Consider the following 12,770-nt stretch of genomic DNA (forward strand, 5'->3'; position numbering starts at 1 on the left):
CTTCTCCTGTGTGCCCTGGCCGGGAATCAAACCCAGGACTCCTGCACACCAGGCCGATGCTCTACCGCTGAGCCAACCGGCCAGGGCCTTTTTTTTTTTTTTTTTTTTACAGAGACAGAGACAGAGAAAGAGAGTCAGAGAGGGATAGTCAGGGACAGACAGACAGGAACGGAGAGATGAGAAGCATCAATCATTAGTTTTTCATTGCACATTGCAACACCTTTGTTCATTGATTGCTTTCTCATATATGCCTTGACCGCAGGCCTTCAGCAGACCGAGTAACCTCTTGCTCGAGCCAGCGACCTTGGGCTCAAGCTGGTGAGCTTTTGCTCAAACCAGATGAGCCTGCGCTCAAGCTGGCGACCTCAGAGTCTCAAACCTGGGTCTTCCGCATCCCAGTCCAATGCTCTATCCACTGCACCACCACCTGGTCAGGCAATATTATTTTTTATTAAAAATTTGTCTGTGAGCCAGATGCAGCCATCAAAAGAGCCACATCTGACCCGCGACCCAGAGGTTCCCAACCCCTGACCTAGATGTTCCCCAGTAAAAGAATGGCATAAAAAATAAATGTACCTCCTGAGAGCCACAGAAAATAGTTTAAAGAAGCTCTTTATGTACTAATATGGGGGGGGGGGGGTAAAAACAAGGTATATTGTTAGATAAAAAGAAAAAAGAACGGGATACAGAAAAGCATGCAGAGTGCTATTACCTTTATTAGGCGGGGTGTATACATGTATATCTCATGACATGTCCCTGCAAGAATATGTGTCTGGTAACATTGTTGGGTAACATTTGTTTCTGTTGTAATGTTTACAAATGCTTGTGTGCTTAAGAAAAATATGACTTACTTAGCTCTTAGTGTTTGAAATGAGAGCAATGAGCCTGACTGGTAGTGGTGCAGTGAATAGAGCATTGACCCAGAATGCTGAGGTCCCAAGTTCAAAACCCTGAGGTCGCTAGCTGGAGCACAGGGTCGCTGGCTTGAGCGAGGGGTCACTGGCTCAGCTGGAGCCCCCGGTCAAGGCACATATGAGAAGCAATCAGTGAACAACTAAAGTGATGCAACTACTAGTTGATGCTTCTGGTGTCTCTCCCTTTCTATCTGTCTGTCCCTGTCTGTCTGTCTCTCTCTCTCTGAGGGGGGAAAAATACAGCAATGAATTATCTCAGGATTCACAGATGACTGTTACATCCTAGGAGACAGGCTACAGCAGACACAAAGTAAATTTTATACGTTTTATTGCAGACCTGCACTAAACAGACCAGTCCCAAACCTGCGCAGGGACTGCAGGCAACCCACGCCTCCGAAGAGACTGGAGCACTGCAGCCACGAGCTTCTAAAATGGCTCCTTTTTATAGGGTGGTTATCTAGGATGAGCAAGCATCATACAGAAGCTGATGTGGCTGTTAGTCATTGGCTAGGGAGGTCGTGCACAGTTACAGGGGGGGTATTACTCAGTGGAGAATTTCAAACATAAACTTCTGATAAGGGTCTCTGACTCAATGCAGGATGTTGCTGAACTCTTTGTTCTCAGCATCACAGGGACCTTGTACACTCTTGGCAGCCCCAGCATGTCAGTACTCCTGGAATCTAACATTCCCCCATCTCTTTTGGGCATAAATCAAATCCTTGATTCTTCATCAGTGGGGAGAATGGTATAAGGCTGGGGCTCATGAGAATTTTCTACTTTAGCTGTAGCTATAAGCTAATTAGGTCAGGGGTCCTCCCTAGTATGTGCTGGCACGCTGATAGTGTGCCCTTAGTACTACAAGCTTTACGGACTAATTTCTTTCTGCCTTGCATTTTTCTTCTCTGTACTACTTACAACTTGCACAAACCTTCTGCAACTTACACAAACCTTCTGCAACTTACATAAACCTTCAACTTTTATGCACTTTCTTATCCAGGAATAACTGGCCTTCATAACAACTTGCTTTTCCTTTTCTTTTCAAAAGTACCTCTACACCTTATACCTTCTATTATCAAAACCATACAATTCCTTTCTAATTTATCAGAATTCTTAATTCTTAAAAACCTTAACCTTCAGCAAAGACTAAGTTAGTACTAAGTAATCCTCTTTTAAAGATTGCTTTTTGGAGGTGTCCTTTTCCTAAGTAGCCTATTGGACATATGACCAATATTCACAGATTATTCTATAGTGGTAGCTATGAGCACATACATAACTTTCATTTAGCTTGTAGCTTCTCTCTCAGCCAAGGGACTTACACCCTCTTTCTGTATGACTCATAGCAGTGCATGCATCAAACCTTAAGATGACTTACTTGGCTTTCCTTTACCTTAGTTTCCCTCCCTCCCCAAAGTCTCCATGCGTGGACCAGTTAACTTCTGGTTTGTGGCTGAAGCAGGGCATGCAGTCCTTCTCAGGGTCAGCTTACAAGGGTTGGTGGGGTCAGTTTTCGCTGTTCACAAAGGTGTCTCTGCTGGGACTGCAAGCTTCAGCTGGCTGCGGTGGACCCAGGCGAGTATGCCTTCTACCTTGGCAGTAGTGGGAGTTGTCAGGATCATGGTGTCTGGACCCGTCTACGTGGGAGTCAGTCCTTGGGTGGTGTACTGCTAGAAGTGCCTCTTGGACAGTCTTTGAACAGTTTTCTCAGTAACCTATAAAACCTGTAAGTACTTAGGGAAAGGGTGTTACATTTCTACACTTTGCAGTTAGAGTTTAAGTCCTAGTGACCACTGCTTCTAGCTGGAATTAGCAGCAGGTCCCAGCCTATAATAGGCATGGGGCATTGAGATAAGAGAAATAAAGGAGACACTAAACATTAAATAAAGCAATAAAATCAGACTATCAGCCTGACCTGTGGTGGCGCAGTGGATAAAGCGTCGACCCGGAAATGCTGAGGTCGCCGGTTTGAAACCCTGGGCTTGCCTGGTCAAGGCACATATGGGATTTGATGCTTCCAGCTCCTCCCCCCTGTCTCTCTCTCCTTTCTCTTTCTCTCCTCTCTAAAATGAATAAATAAAAAAATTGTTTAAAAAAAAAAAGACTATCAATACCCACAGTAGAGATCTTTGAGGGATAAATAAAACTTAAATATTCAAGCAAGGCATAGTAGATGGCCCTTGTGTTATTAGCTTATCTGCTACTTGGAAGAAATACCTTAGGCTCCTGAACATATCCTTAGGCCTTCAGTGGCAATTCCCAGCACGCTGGGCAAGGTCAGGTCACAGGTAGCTGGAGCAGGGCTAGAAGAGACTGAACCCTCCCTCCATGGAGCAAGGGGGCAGCTTACCTTCTCATGTCCCTCTTTCCACAGCACAGATGTGTCAACCGGTGGGGCCGGGAAGCCTGGCAGGCTTCAGTTCAATGACCTTTCTTTCCACTCTGGAGCAGGGCCTTGATGACATGCTATGAAGCGCCTTAGGGCGCTGGAGCCAAAAGCTGGTATTTCCTGACTTCTTTTGGGCCTTATTTGCCTTTTCTGTTACTTCCTTGGTCATTATAGACCTTAAAAGCCATGCTCAGAAGATCTCACTGAGGGGCTTGACTAAGAGAACAAAATTGGGTATCCTGTATTTAGAGAAGCCTAAAGCAGTGGGTTTAGAAGGGGCCGTAATTCCCTAAATCTCCTCAGGTCTGGCTCCAGATAGGAGGCGGGGACTCCCCAGAGCCAAAGCAGGGGAGGGCAGGGGGCTGTAGCAAGGTGATGATAACCTCTAGCTTACTGCACTGTTATCTTTTGCCTGACCAAGCAGTGGCTCAGCCCTTGAGCCGGTGCCCAAGGGGGAGGGGCAAGTGCCTGAAACTGTGAGGGGAGCCTGCCGCTTCTTCTGCAGCCAGCTGCAGCCTGGCTGCCTTTTCTTTCTCTACCTCTGCTGCCGTACTGGCTGCATACTGACCGTGCCACTTGCCTGCAGGTGGGTGCTGGTGATAGTACGCTAGACTCTCTGTTTTCTATGGGTCTAGCAATCCTTGGTTTGGCCAGTCTGCTCTTAAGTTGGCCATTCCAGTAGCAGACAAACAAACCAAATATGCACACAAAACAAACAAAACTTCTAAACCAAAACCAAAGGGAGAAGGCAGCGTCCTGCGTTCCCCAACTGACCAGGTGGGGAGAAATCAGGTGGCGTCCCGCCTGCTCCACTACACCCTTTTCTAACCAGAGCTCTGTTTCCAAATATTCAAAGAGGAAGCTTCCTTACCAAACAGTCTCAAGACTCCAAAGGTTTCAAATCAGCCAAATTCCGTTTCAAACGGCAACTGCCAGAGGCTGGCCAGCTACCAATGTCTGCTGCAGCCCACTCCATGAGGAGGGGTCTTACACGGCCAATCTCACTGGGGCCTCCATCTGTTACATCCTAGCGAGATAGGCCACAGCAGACGCAAAGTGAATTTTATAAGTTTTATTGCAAACCTCTGCAGGGACTGCAGGTAACCCATGCAAGGGAGCACTGCAGCCCCCCAAACCTGCACAGGGATGCAGGTAACCCACACAGGGGAACACTGCAGCCCCCCAAACCTGCGCAGGGACTGCAGGCAACCCACGCCTCCAAAGAGACTGGAGCACTGCAGCCACGAGCTTCTAAAATGGCTCCTTTTTATAGGGTGGTTATCTAGGATGAGCAAGCATCGTACAGAAGCTGATGTGGCTGTTAGTCATTGGCTAGGGAGGTCGTGCGCAGTTACAGGGGGGGTATTACTCAGTGGAGAATTTCAAACATAAACTTCTGATAAGGGTCTCTGACTCAATGCAGGATGTTGCTGAACTCTTTGTTCTCAGCATCACAGGGACCTTGTACACTCTTGGCAGCCCCAGCATGTCAGTACTCCTTGAATCTAACAATGACCATAGCTAACCTTTGGACTCCATTACTGCTCTTGGATTTAACTGCCCTAAAACTGACCTTGGAAACAGTTGCTGTTAAAGTATGTGGGACTTGTTTGCATCAATCATTCTTGTCCCTGTTTTTCTTTAAGGAAAACAATTTTTAAACTCTTAACTAAGAGTTTGACCTTAACTGGATTCAAAATGGATATGCAATTTACCAAATCTTTTAAAGTATTAAGGGCAGCCTCAGCATTTATAGCAATTAAGCTATATGAGTAGTAACAGTTTTCTAAAACCTAAAGTAGAGCTCCTACAGATTCCTTTAAGTTCATGTGTTTCTTGGATCTGTGCCGCAAACCAGCACAGCTAGTAATTGTCCAGGTCCTGAGTGAGAACGGTGCGGAGTGAAGAAATAGACTCAAAGAGAAAAAGGATGGGATCAAGAGGCCTCTGCAAGCTGATGGCAGACAGAGAGCACATGCAAAGCCCCCAGTCTGCTTTATTTTATAGTATAGAGAATTAAAGGCTTTAAGACCTATGCAAATAAGGAAGTCTCTGATACAAAGTCACTCATCTGAGGCATAAATGGGAATCTTTATAAGAGTGCACCACCCCCCACCATGCAATAGTCAGGGGTGTGGGGAAAAGCTAGTCTTCAAAGGGTATTTGAGAAGATCTTAGTCTTAAAAGGGTGGGGAAGAGCTTAGTCTTAAACTAAACCCTAGGCTATAAGGACTTTGTCAGTTTATAGCCTGTCTCCCACAGATCTGTTTTCCCCTTTTCCTATAGTCAGCTGCTTCTGTGAAGAAGGTTTTATGCGAAGCTCCCCTGGAATCCGTGGTGCGAGTGTCTGGGACAGTAGTTTCCCGACCTCTGGGACAAGAGAATCCTGTGAGTAGTGTAGAGACTGTCTGTGTAAATTTTACCTGTATACACTTGCACTGTCTGTCTACACATTCAGGCACCAGAGGCTGAGAACCTGTTGGACAACAGGCACTAAAATAAAGCTCTATAAGTTCTATGAATGAACCTACAGGTTTCAAAATCTTCAGTATAAACACACACACTGATATAAATATGCATGTTAAGATATTTGTTTAATGATCACATCAGCCACAGGTATGCATAAGAATGTCAAAATCATGCACATTTAGACTACACACTGTGAGCACCCATGGATTTTACATATATAAATAAATCATGTTATTTTATAAATGTTCACTGTATACATGTCCCAATGAGTGAATCTGAAAACAGGCCTTTTCTCTCTTCTCTCTTTAAGAAAATGCCAACAGGTGAGATTGAGATCAAGGTTAAAGCAGCTGAACTTCTGAATTCCTGCAAGAAGCTGCCCTTTGAAATTAAGGACTTTGTGAAGGTGCCATCCTCTGTGATTAAGAAAATAGAGTACTGTACCTAGAAAATGTTGATGACCAATCAAGTGTTCTTGGAGTTGTTTTTTTTTAAGAAAAACTTTTAACTTCTATAACATTAAGCATTTTGTTACAGACGTATCATGAATTGTTCTGTTAGTTCGCAATTTCTTGATGAGCCTTTCTTTTTTTTTTTTTTCTTTTTTTTTTTACAGAGACAGAGTCAGAGAGAGGGATAAATAGGGACAGACAGACAGGAACGGAGAGAGATGAGAAGTATCAATCATTAGTTTTTCATTGCAACACCTTAGCTGTTCAATGATTGCTTTCTCATATGTGCCTTGACTGTATGGCTACAGTAGACTGAGTAACCCCTGGCTCGAGCCAGAGACCTTGGGCTCAAGCTGGTGAGCTTTGCTCAAACCAGATGAGCTTGTGCTCAAGCTGGCGACCTCGGGGTCTCGAACCTGGGTCCTCCGCATTCCAGTCCAATGCTCTATCCACTGTGCCACTGCCTGGTCAGGCTGATGAGCCCTTCTTAAATAGTAACAATTCTTTAAGTTTTTGCAGTCTCTAAACACCTGGATTGTTCTGTCAGACAGCTGGAAACATGGCTCCATTTTTAAGACTTGGGCTGTTATCTAGTTCAAGTGTTTAGTTGCTCCTGTTTTACATTTTGAAAGGAAATTTATGTCTAGCTTGGACATGGCCAAATGGCATAGAAGATCCTGTGTCTGTTAAGTTTAAGCCTCTTACAGGAATATAGTGTTGGCTTGACTTCCCAAGCATCTAAATATTATTATAACTCAAGATTTTTTTTTTCTTAAGTGAGAAGCGGGGAGGCAGAGAAACAGATTCCCACATGCACCCTGACTGGGATCTACCCGACTAGCCCCCTACCTGGAGATGCTCTGTCCATCTGGGGCTGCTGCTCTGTTGCTTGGCAACTGGGCTATTTTTAGCACCTGAAGCAAGGCCATAGAGCCATCCTCAGTGTCTGGGGCCAACTTGCTCGAACCATTCAAGCCATGGCTGTGGAAGGGGACTAGAGAGAGGGAGAGAAGGGGGAGGGGTGGAGAAGCACAAAGGGACACAGAGATTTACCACCTTGAAAATAAGCAAACATTCTCACTAGAAGTGCCACTGAGGTTCCCTCTGCTGTTATTGCATTTCTTACATGCTTCGTCCCATTCAGGTGATCAAGTCGTAGTTGTTTTCTACTCTGGTGTATATTTATTACACCAGGTCTTTGAAATCAGGACTCAACTACAGGCTTAAATGAGTGGACTAATGTTTCATACGGTAGGCAAATTTTCAATCAGTGAAGGGTCATAGTAATAATAACCAAGAGTAAAAAAATGTAGCCTGACTAGGCTGTGGCGCAGTGGATAGAGCGTTGGACTGGGATGCGGGAGGACCCAGGTTTGAGACCCCGGGGTTGCAAGCTTGAGCATGGGCTCATCTGGCTTGAGCAAAAAGCTCACTAGTATGGACCCAAGGTCACTGGCTCGAGCGGGGGTTACTCAGTCTCCTGAAGGCCCACGGTCATGGCACATATGAGAAAGCAATCAATGAACAATTACGGTGTCGCAACGAAAAATTGATGATTGATGTTTCTCATCTCTCTCCATTCCTGTCTGTCTGTCCCTATCTATCCCTCTATCTGACTCTCTCTCTGTCCCTGTAAAAAAATTTAAAAAAAAAATTTTTTTTTTAAAGTAAAATCCATACCCGTGACACACTCGGAAGTAGGTAGGAATCAAGGGTGGTCTTGTAGACCCAGACGGCAGAAGCTAAAGATGGAGCCAAAGGTTTTGAAAATTCAAACTCTGTATCTAAAGTTTATATCTTAATATTCAACAAAAATATTTAAACATAAAAATCTTTCAATTTGTTTAGAAAACAGAGGCTCTTCGTTTGCAGTATCGCTACTTGGACTTGCGTAGTTTCCAAATGCAGTATAACCTGCGGCTGAGGTCCCAGATGGTCATGAAAATGCGGGAATACCTCTGTGGTTGCCACGGTAAGGGGGATGCTGCGTGTCCTCTGCAGCGTTTTAGTTCCTTGTTTCACTCAGCAGTTTTACTGCGTCCTCTCCTCAGCATCATTGGGCTAGATACTGGCAGAGGTCTGGAAATCACTCACTGTGTAAAGCAGTAAAGCAGTTTTTGAAGTTTAATTTCCAGGTGTTTTGTCCTAGAGCGTAATTTAGAGCACAAATTCCAAATTGGGTCATAAATACAGCCTGTTACATTAAGTATTTCCCATCACTACTGAAGATTGGACAGGTCTTTGGTTACTTACATCTGTTAAGTTTTTTTAATTCTTTTTTTTTTTTTTTTTTTTTTTTTTACAGAGAGAGGGATAGACAGGGACAGACAGACAGGAACGGAGAGATGAGAAGCATCAATCATTAGTTTTTCATTGCGGGTTGCAACACCTTCGTGGTTCATTGATTCCTTTCTCATATGTGCCTTGACCGCAGGCCTTCAGCAGATCGAGTAACCCCTTGCTCGAGCCAGCAACCTTGGGCTCAAGCTGGTGAGCTTTTCTTCAAACCAGATGAGCCTGCACTCAAGCTGGCGACCTCGGGGTCTTGAACCTGGGTCTTCTGCATCCCGGTTGGATGCTTTATCCACAGTGCCACCGCCTGGTCAGGGAAGTTTTTAAAATTCTTGATCATGCTTAAATATCATTTGTTGTGAGCTCAGAAATGCCATAGGGATCTTTTTTTTTTTTTTTTTTTTTTTTGTACTTTTCTGAAGCTGGAAACGGGGAGAGACAGTCAGACAGACTCCCGCATGCGCCCGACCAGGATCCACCCAGCACGCCCACCAGGGGCGACGCTCTGCCCACCAGGGGGCGATGCTCTGCCCCTCCGAGGCGTCGCTCTGCCGCGACCAGAGCCACTCTAGCACCTGGGGCAGAGGCCAAGGAGCCATCCCCAGCGCCCGGGCCATCTTTGCTCCAATGGAGCCTCGGCTGCGGGAGGGGAAGAGGGAGACAGAGAGGAAGGAGGAGGGGGGTGGAGAAGCAAATGGGCGCTTCTCCTATGTGCCCTGGCCGGGAATCGAACCCGGGTCCCCCGCACGTCAGGCCGACGCTCTACCGCTGAGCCAACCGGCCAGGGCCCATAGGGATCTTTAATCTGTTTTTTTCCTACTATATTTGTGTTACTTTTTGCTACACTAGCAGAAAATTTTTTTTAAAAGTATAGTTTGGTAGACAAGAATCCATTAAGTAGTTAGAATTATTTCATGACAAAAGTATCAACTTTCTGAACAGGATAGGATTTTATGAAAGTCTTCAGCTTTCCTCTTGGGACTATAAGAACTAGCATTAGCCTGACCTGTGGTGGCGCAGTGGATAAAGCGTCAACCTGGAAACACTGAGGTTGCTAGTTCAAAAGCCTGGGCTTGCCTGGTCAAAGCATATATGGGAGTTGATGCTTCCTGCTCCTCCCCTCTTCTCTCTCTCTCTCTCTCTCTCTCTCTCTCTCCCCCCTCTCTATAATGAATAAATTTTTTTTAAATCTAAAAAAAAAAAGAACCAGCATCAGTAGGCTTGGTAACTTATTTCAGTCAAAATTCCTAATTAAAGGGCAGCCTCAGATTTGTTAGACTACCATACACATCATATTTGTCAAATTCTTATCTATTAAATTCAGACATTTCTCTCTTATTAGGGTTTGTGGATGTAGAAACACCGACATTGTTTAAGAGGACTCCAGGGGTACGTATCATATACTACAATGTCCTGTTAGTTAGGAAACTGGACCACTTTGCATTTATATTCACTTGGTTGTATTTCTTTTACTTATTTTACTGCCTCAGGATGGTCACATGAACTAGATTTTCTTAAGCTCTGAGAAACTGACAGTGATGCAGAGGCCCCGGGAGGCAGAGCCATGTCTGAGTCCCACCTGCTCACATTCCATCTCCTCTCTGGGGATGTGAGTGGATCCTGTTGCCAAGTCCGACTGCCCTGCACCTGCAGCTCCACTCCCTCCCTGACTGCGTACCCCTCCCTCAGCTAAAGTGGACACTTGAGGATCTGAGCCCACCCTTCTCACCTGCATTGGGCTTTAGGAACTCGGATTTGGGGTCCTCCATCCCTCATCCATGGGTCTAGGAGAAAAGATAGGACTTAGGGCTGGACAGAGGTCACACCTACTGCTTTAGGTACAGCAGCTCATTGAACCAGGTCCGACCATGTCCTCTAGCTCTGTGTCCTCTGGGTCTCTGTGTCCTCTGTGTCCTTAATGTTATTCACTTAAAAGGGGTTCACAGGTTTTAGCCCCAGGACCCAACACGCTCCCCAGTCCTTGGATTTGCATTGGGGTTCCAGCATATTTTAATTCAGGATGAACAAGAAATGACCTCTGTCATCATGGGGACTTTGCTCTTCAGTTAATTACATCAATGAACTGACCCACCAACTTTTACAAGTTCGTGACTTTATTTTTTAATAATGTCTCCTCTCTCTCTCTCATTAAAAGGGTGCAAAAGAGTTTGTAATACCATCCAGGGAACCTGGAAAGTTCTATTCTCTCCCTCAGAGTCCACAACAGTTTAAGCAGCTTCTGATGGTTGGTGGTTTAGACAGGTGAGCTTTCTTTATGCTAGTAGTTGTCAGGAAAGGAAAAGTGGGAGGGGAAGGGGAGAAGGAAAAGAAGTTGTCTTAAAAGAAGGGTAGGTCCTGGCTGGGTAGCTCAGTTGGTTTGAGCATCATCCCAGTACTCCAAGGTTGCTGGTTTAATCCCTGGTCAGAGTACATACAAGAATCAGCCAGTGGATGCATGAATAAATGGAAAAACAAATCGATGTTTCTCTCTCTCTCTCTCTCTCTCTCTCTCTCTCCTGTCTTCTCTCTCTAAAATCAATAAATAAATACTTTAAGAAGTTTAGAAAATGTATGAGAGTTTGGAAAATATGTGAAAAATACCCTAAAACTTTGTAGTCATTCCTTAATAAAGAGTTATTGGGCCCTGGCCAGTTGGCTCAGTGGTAGAGCGTCGGCCTAGCGTGCAGGAGTCCCAGATTCAATTCCCGGCCAGGGCATATAGGAGAAGCACCCATCTGCTTCTCCACCCCTCCCCCTCTCCTTCCTCTCTGTCTCTCTCTTCCCCTCCCACAGCTGAGGCTCCATTGGAGCAAAGTTGGCCCGGGTGCTGAGCATGGCTCTGTGGCCTCTGCCTCAGGCGCTAGAATGGCTCTGGTCGCAACAGAGCAACGCCCCAAATGGGCAGAGCATCGCCCCCTGGTGGGCGTGCCAGGTGGATCCCAGTCGGGCACATGCAGGAGTCTGTCTGACTGCCTTCCCGTTTCCAACTTCAGAAAAATACAAAAAAAAGAGTTATTGGGTGGCCGCCAGGTGCAGGCTCTGTGCTTGTTGACATGGCAGGGGATTCCAAACAGAAAAGAACAGGCTCTGCTCTCAAGGTGCTCATGACTCTCGTAAGACAGAATAGGATAGTAGATAAACCACTGGGACATAAACCAAAGACAAGTATGTTGAGAGTTGCAGAGTAGGTATTAAGAGGTTTGAAATTATGTTGTTTGGGGAAATAACAACTTTGTGAGCTGGGCCTCCTGGGACAGCTGCATCGCAGTGGAGGAAAATGAGAGTTGAGTGGCACAGCGCAGGGGAGCTTGGGCGTGTTTACGGGGCAGCGACTAGTGCAGTTTGGCCAGAGCAGGAGTCTGTATGTAGAGGCATGGACCATCTTGCGTGCCTGTCTAATACATGGATAGTCAGCGGTGCCGTTGTGTATTTCTAAAACAGTGTAGAGAATAGTTCAGTTCTCGTGGGTCAGCTGTGTATCTGATTAGATTACAGCATCATAAAGAATTTTAAAATTTCTTATATGCCCATTAGGTATTATTATTAATTTATCTTCTAGCCTGCACTGCCATGAGTTTTTGGGGAAACGTGTGTATGTCTTATTAGAATCACGCCTCAGTTAATGCTGTATTTCCATTGCAGATATTTTCAGGTGGCCAGATGCTATCGGGATGAAGGTTCAAGACCGGACAGACAGCCTGAGTTTACTCAGGTGCACAGCTACCTCCCCTTGTCTCTCTCTCTCTCACTCAGCCTTGCTACAGCCAGCCGTTCCCAGACCAGGACAGCAATCACACATTCTTTTCTTTTCATTATGTTTTATCCATCAGATATTTAATGAAACTATTGTGCAGCTGAGGCATCATTTAATTTTTTATCTATTTCTTGTGGCCTTTTTATAAGGCGTATGGCCACCCACTAAGGCAGGTGTCCCCAAACTATGGCCCGTGGGCCACATGCGGCCCCCTGAGGCCGTTTATCCGGCCCCCGCCGTACTTATGGAAGGGACACCTCTTTCATTGGTGGTCAGTGAGAGGAGCATTGTATGTGGCGGCCCTCCAACGGTCTGAGGGACAGTGAACTGGCTCCCTGTGTAAAAAGTTTGGGGACCCCTGTACTAAGGGATGCCAGAGATTCCCACCATGTCTTACTGGTCATGATAAAGTTTGTACAACATCTTTTGTACATTAAAAACTACAATTCTGTGTGTTGACTTTTAATTGGTCTAGTCTGTGGACTCATCAGAGCTGTTATGATTTG

At 45.5% G+C, this 12,770-nt stretch overlaps 1 protein-coding gene and 1 non-coding gene across 5 annotated transcripts in view; one reads left to right on the forward strand and one right to left on the reverse strand.

Annotated features, from left to right (window-relative positions):
- The window catches only part of DARS2 (aspartyl-tRNA synthetase 2, mitochondrial), a 36,662-nt gene that overhangs the window by 8,716 nt on the left and 15,176 nt on the right, over nucleotides 1-12,770 (forward strand). For 2 of the 4 annotated variants that reach the window (XM_066261185.1, XM_066261186.1), the window contains exons 4-9: nucleotides 5,584-5,685; nucleotides 6,077-6,172; nucleotides 8,067-8,190; nucleotides 9,853-9,899; nucleotides 10,666-10,772; nucleotides 12,153-12,222. In XM_066261185.1, coding sequence (XP_066117282.1) covers nucleotides 5,584-5,685; nucleotides 6,077-6,172; nucleotides 8,067-8,190; nucleotides 9,853-9,899; nucleotides 10,666-10,772; nucleotides 12,153-12,222 — 546 coding nt within the window. The remainder of the gene's footprint in view (nucleotides 1-5,583; nucleotides 5,686-6,076; nucleotides 6,173-8,066; nucleotides 8,191-9,852; nucleotides 9,900-10,665; nucleotides 10,773-12,152; nucleotides 12,223-12,770) is intronic. The other 2 variants (XM_066261187.1, XM_066261189.1) reach the window with 2 other exon arrangements.
- On the reverse strand, nucleotides 9,223-9,298 carry TRNAV-GAC (transfer RNA valine (anticodon GAC)). The gene has a single exon. It is a non-coding gene; the product is annotated as a tRNA-Val (tRNA).

Source organism: Saccopteryx bilineata, chromosome 2 (assembly GCF_036850765.1).
Source record: "Saccopteryx bilineata isolate mSacBil1 chromosome 2, mSacBil1_pri_phased_curated, whole genome shotgun sequence".
In the NCBI taxonomy this organism is placed as follows: Eukaryota; Metazoa; Chordata; class Mammalia; order Chiroptera; family Emballonuridae; genus Saccopteryx; species Saccopteryx bilineata.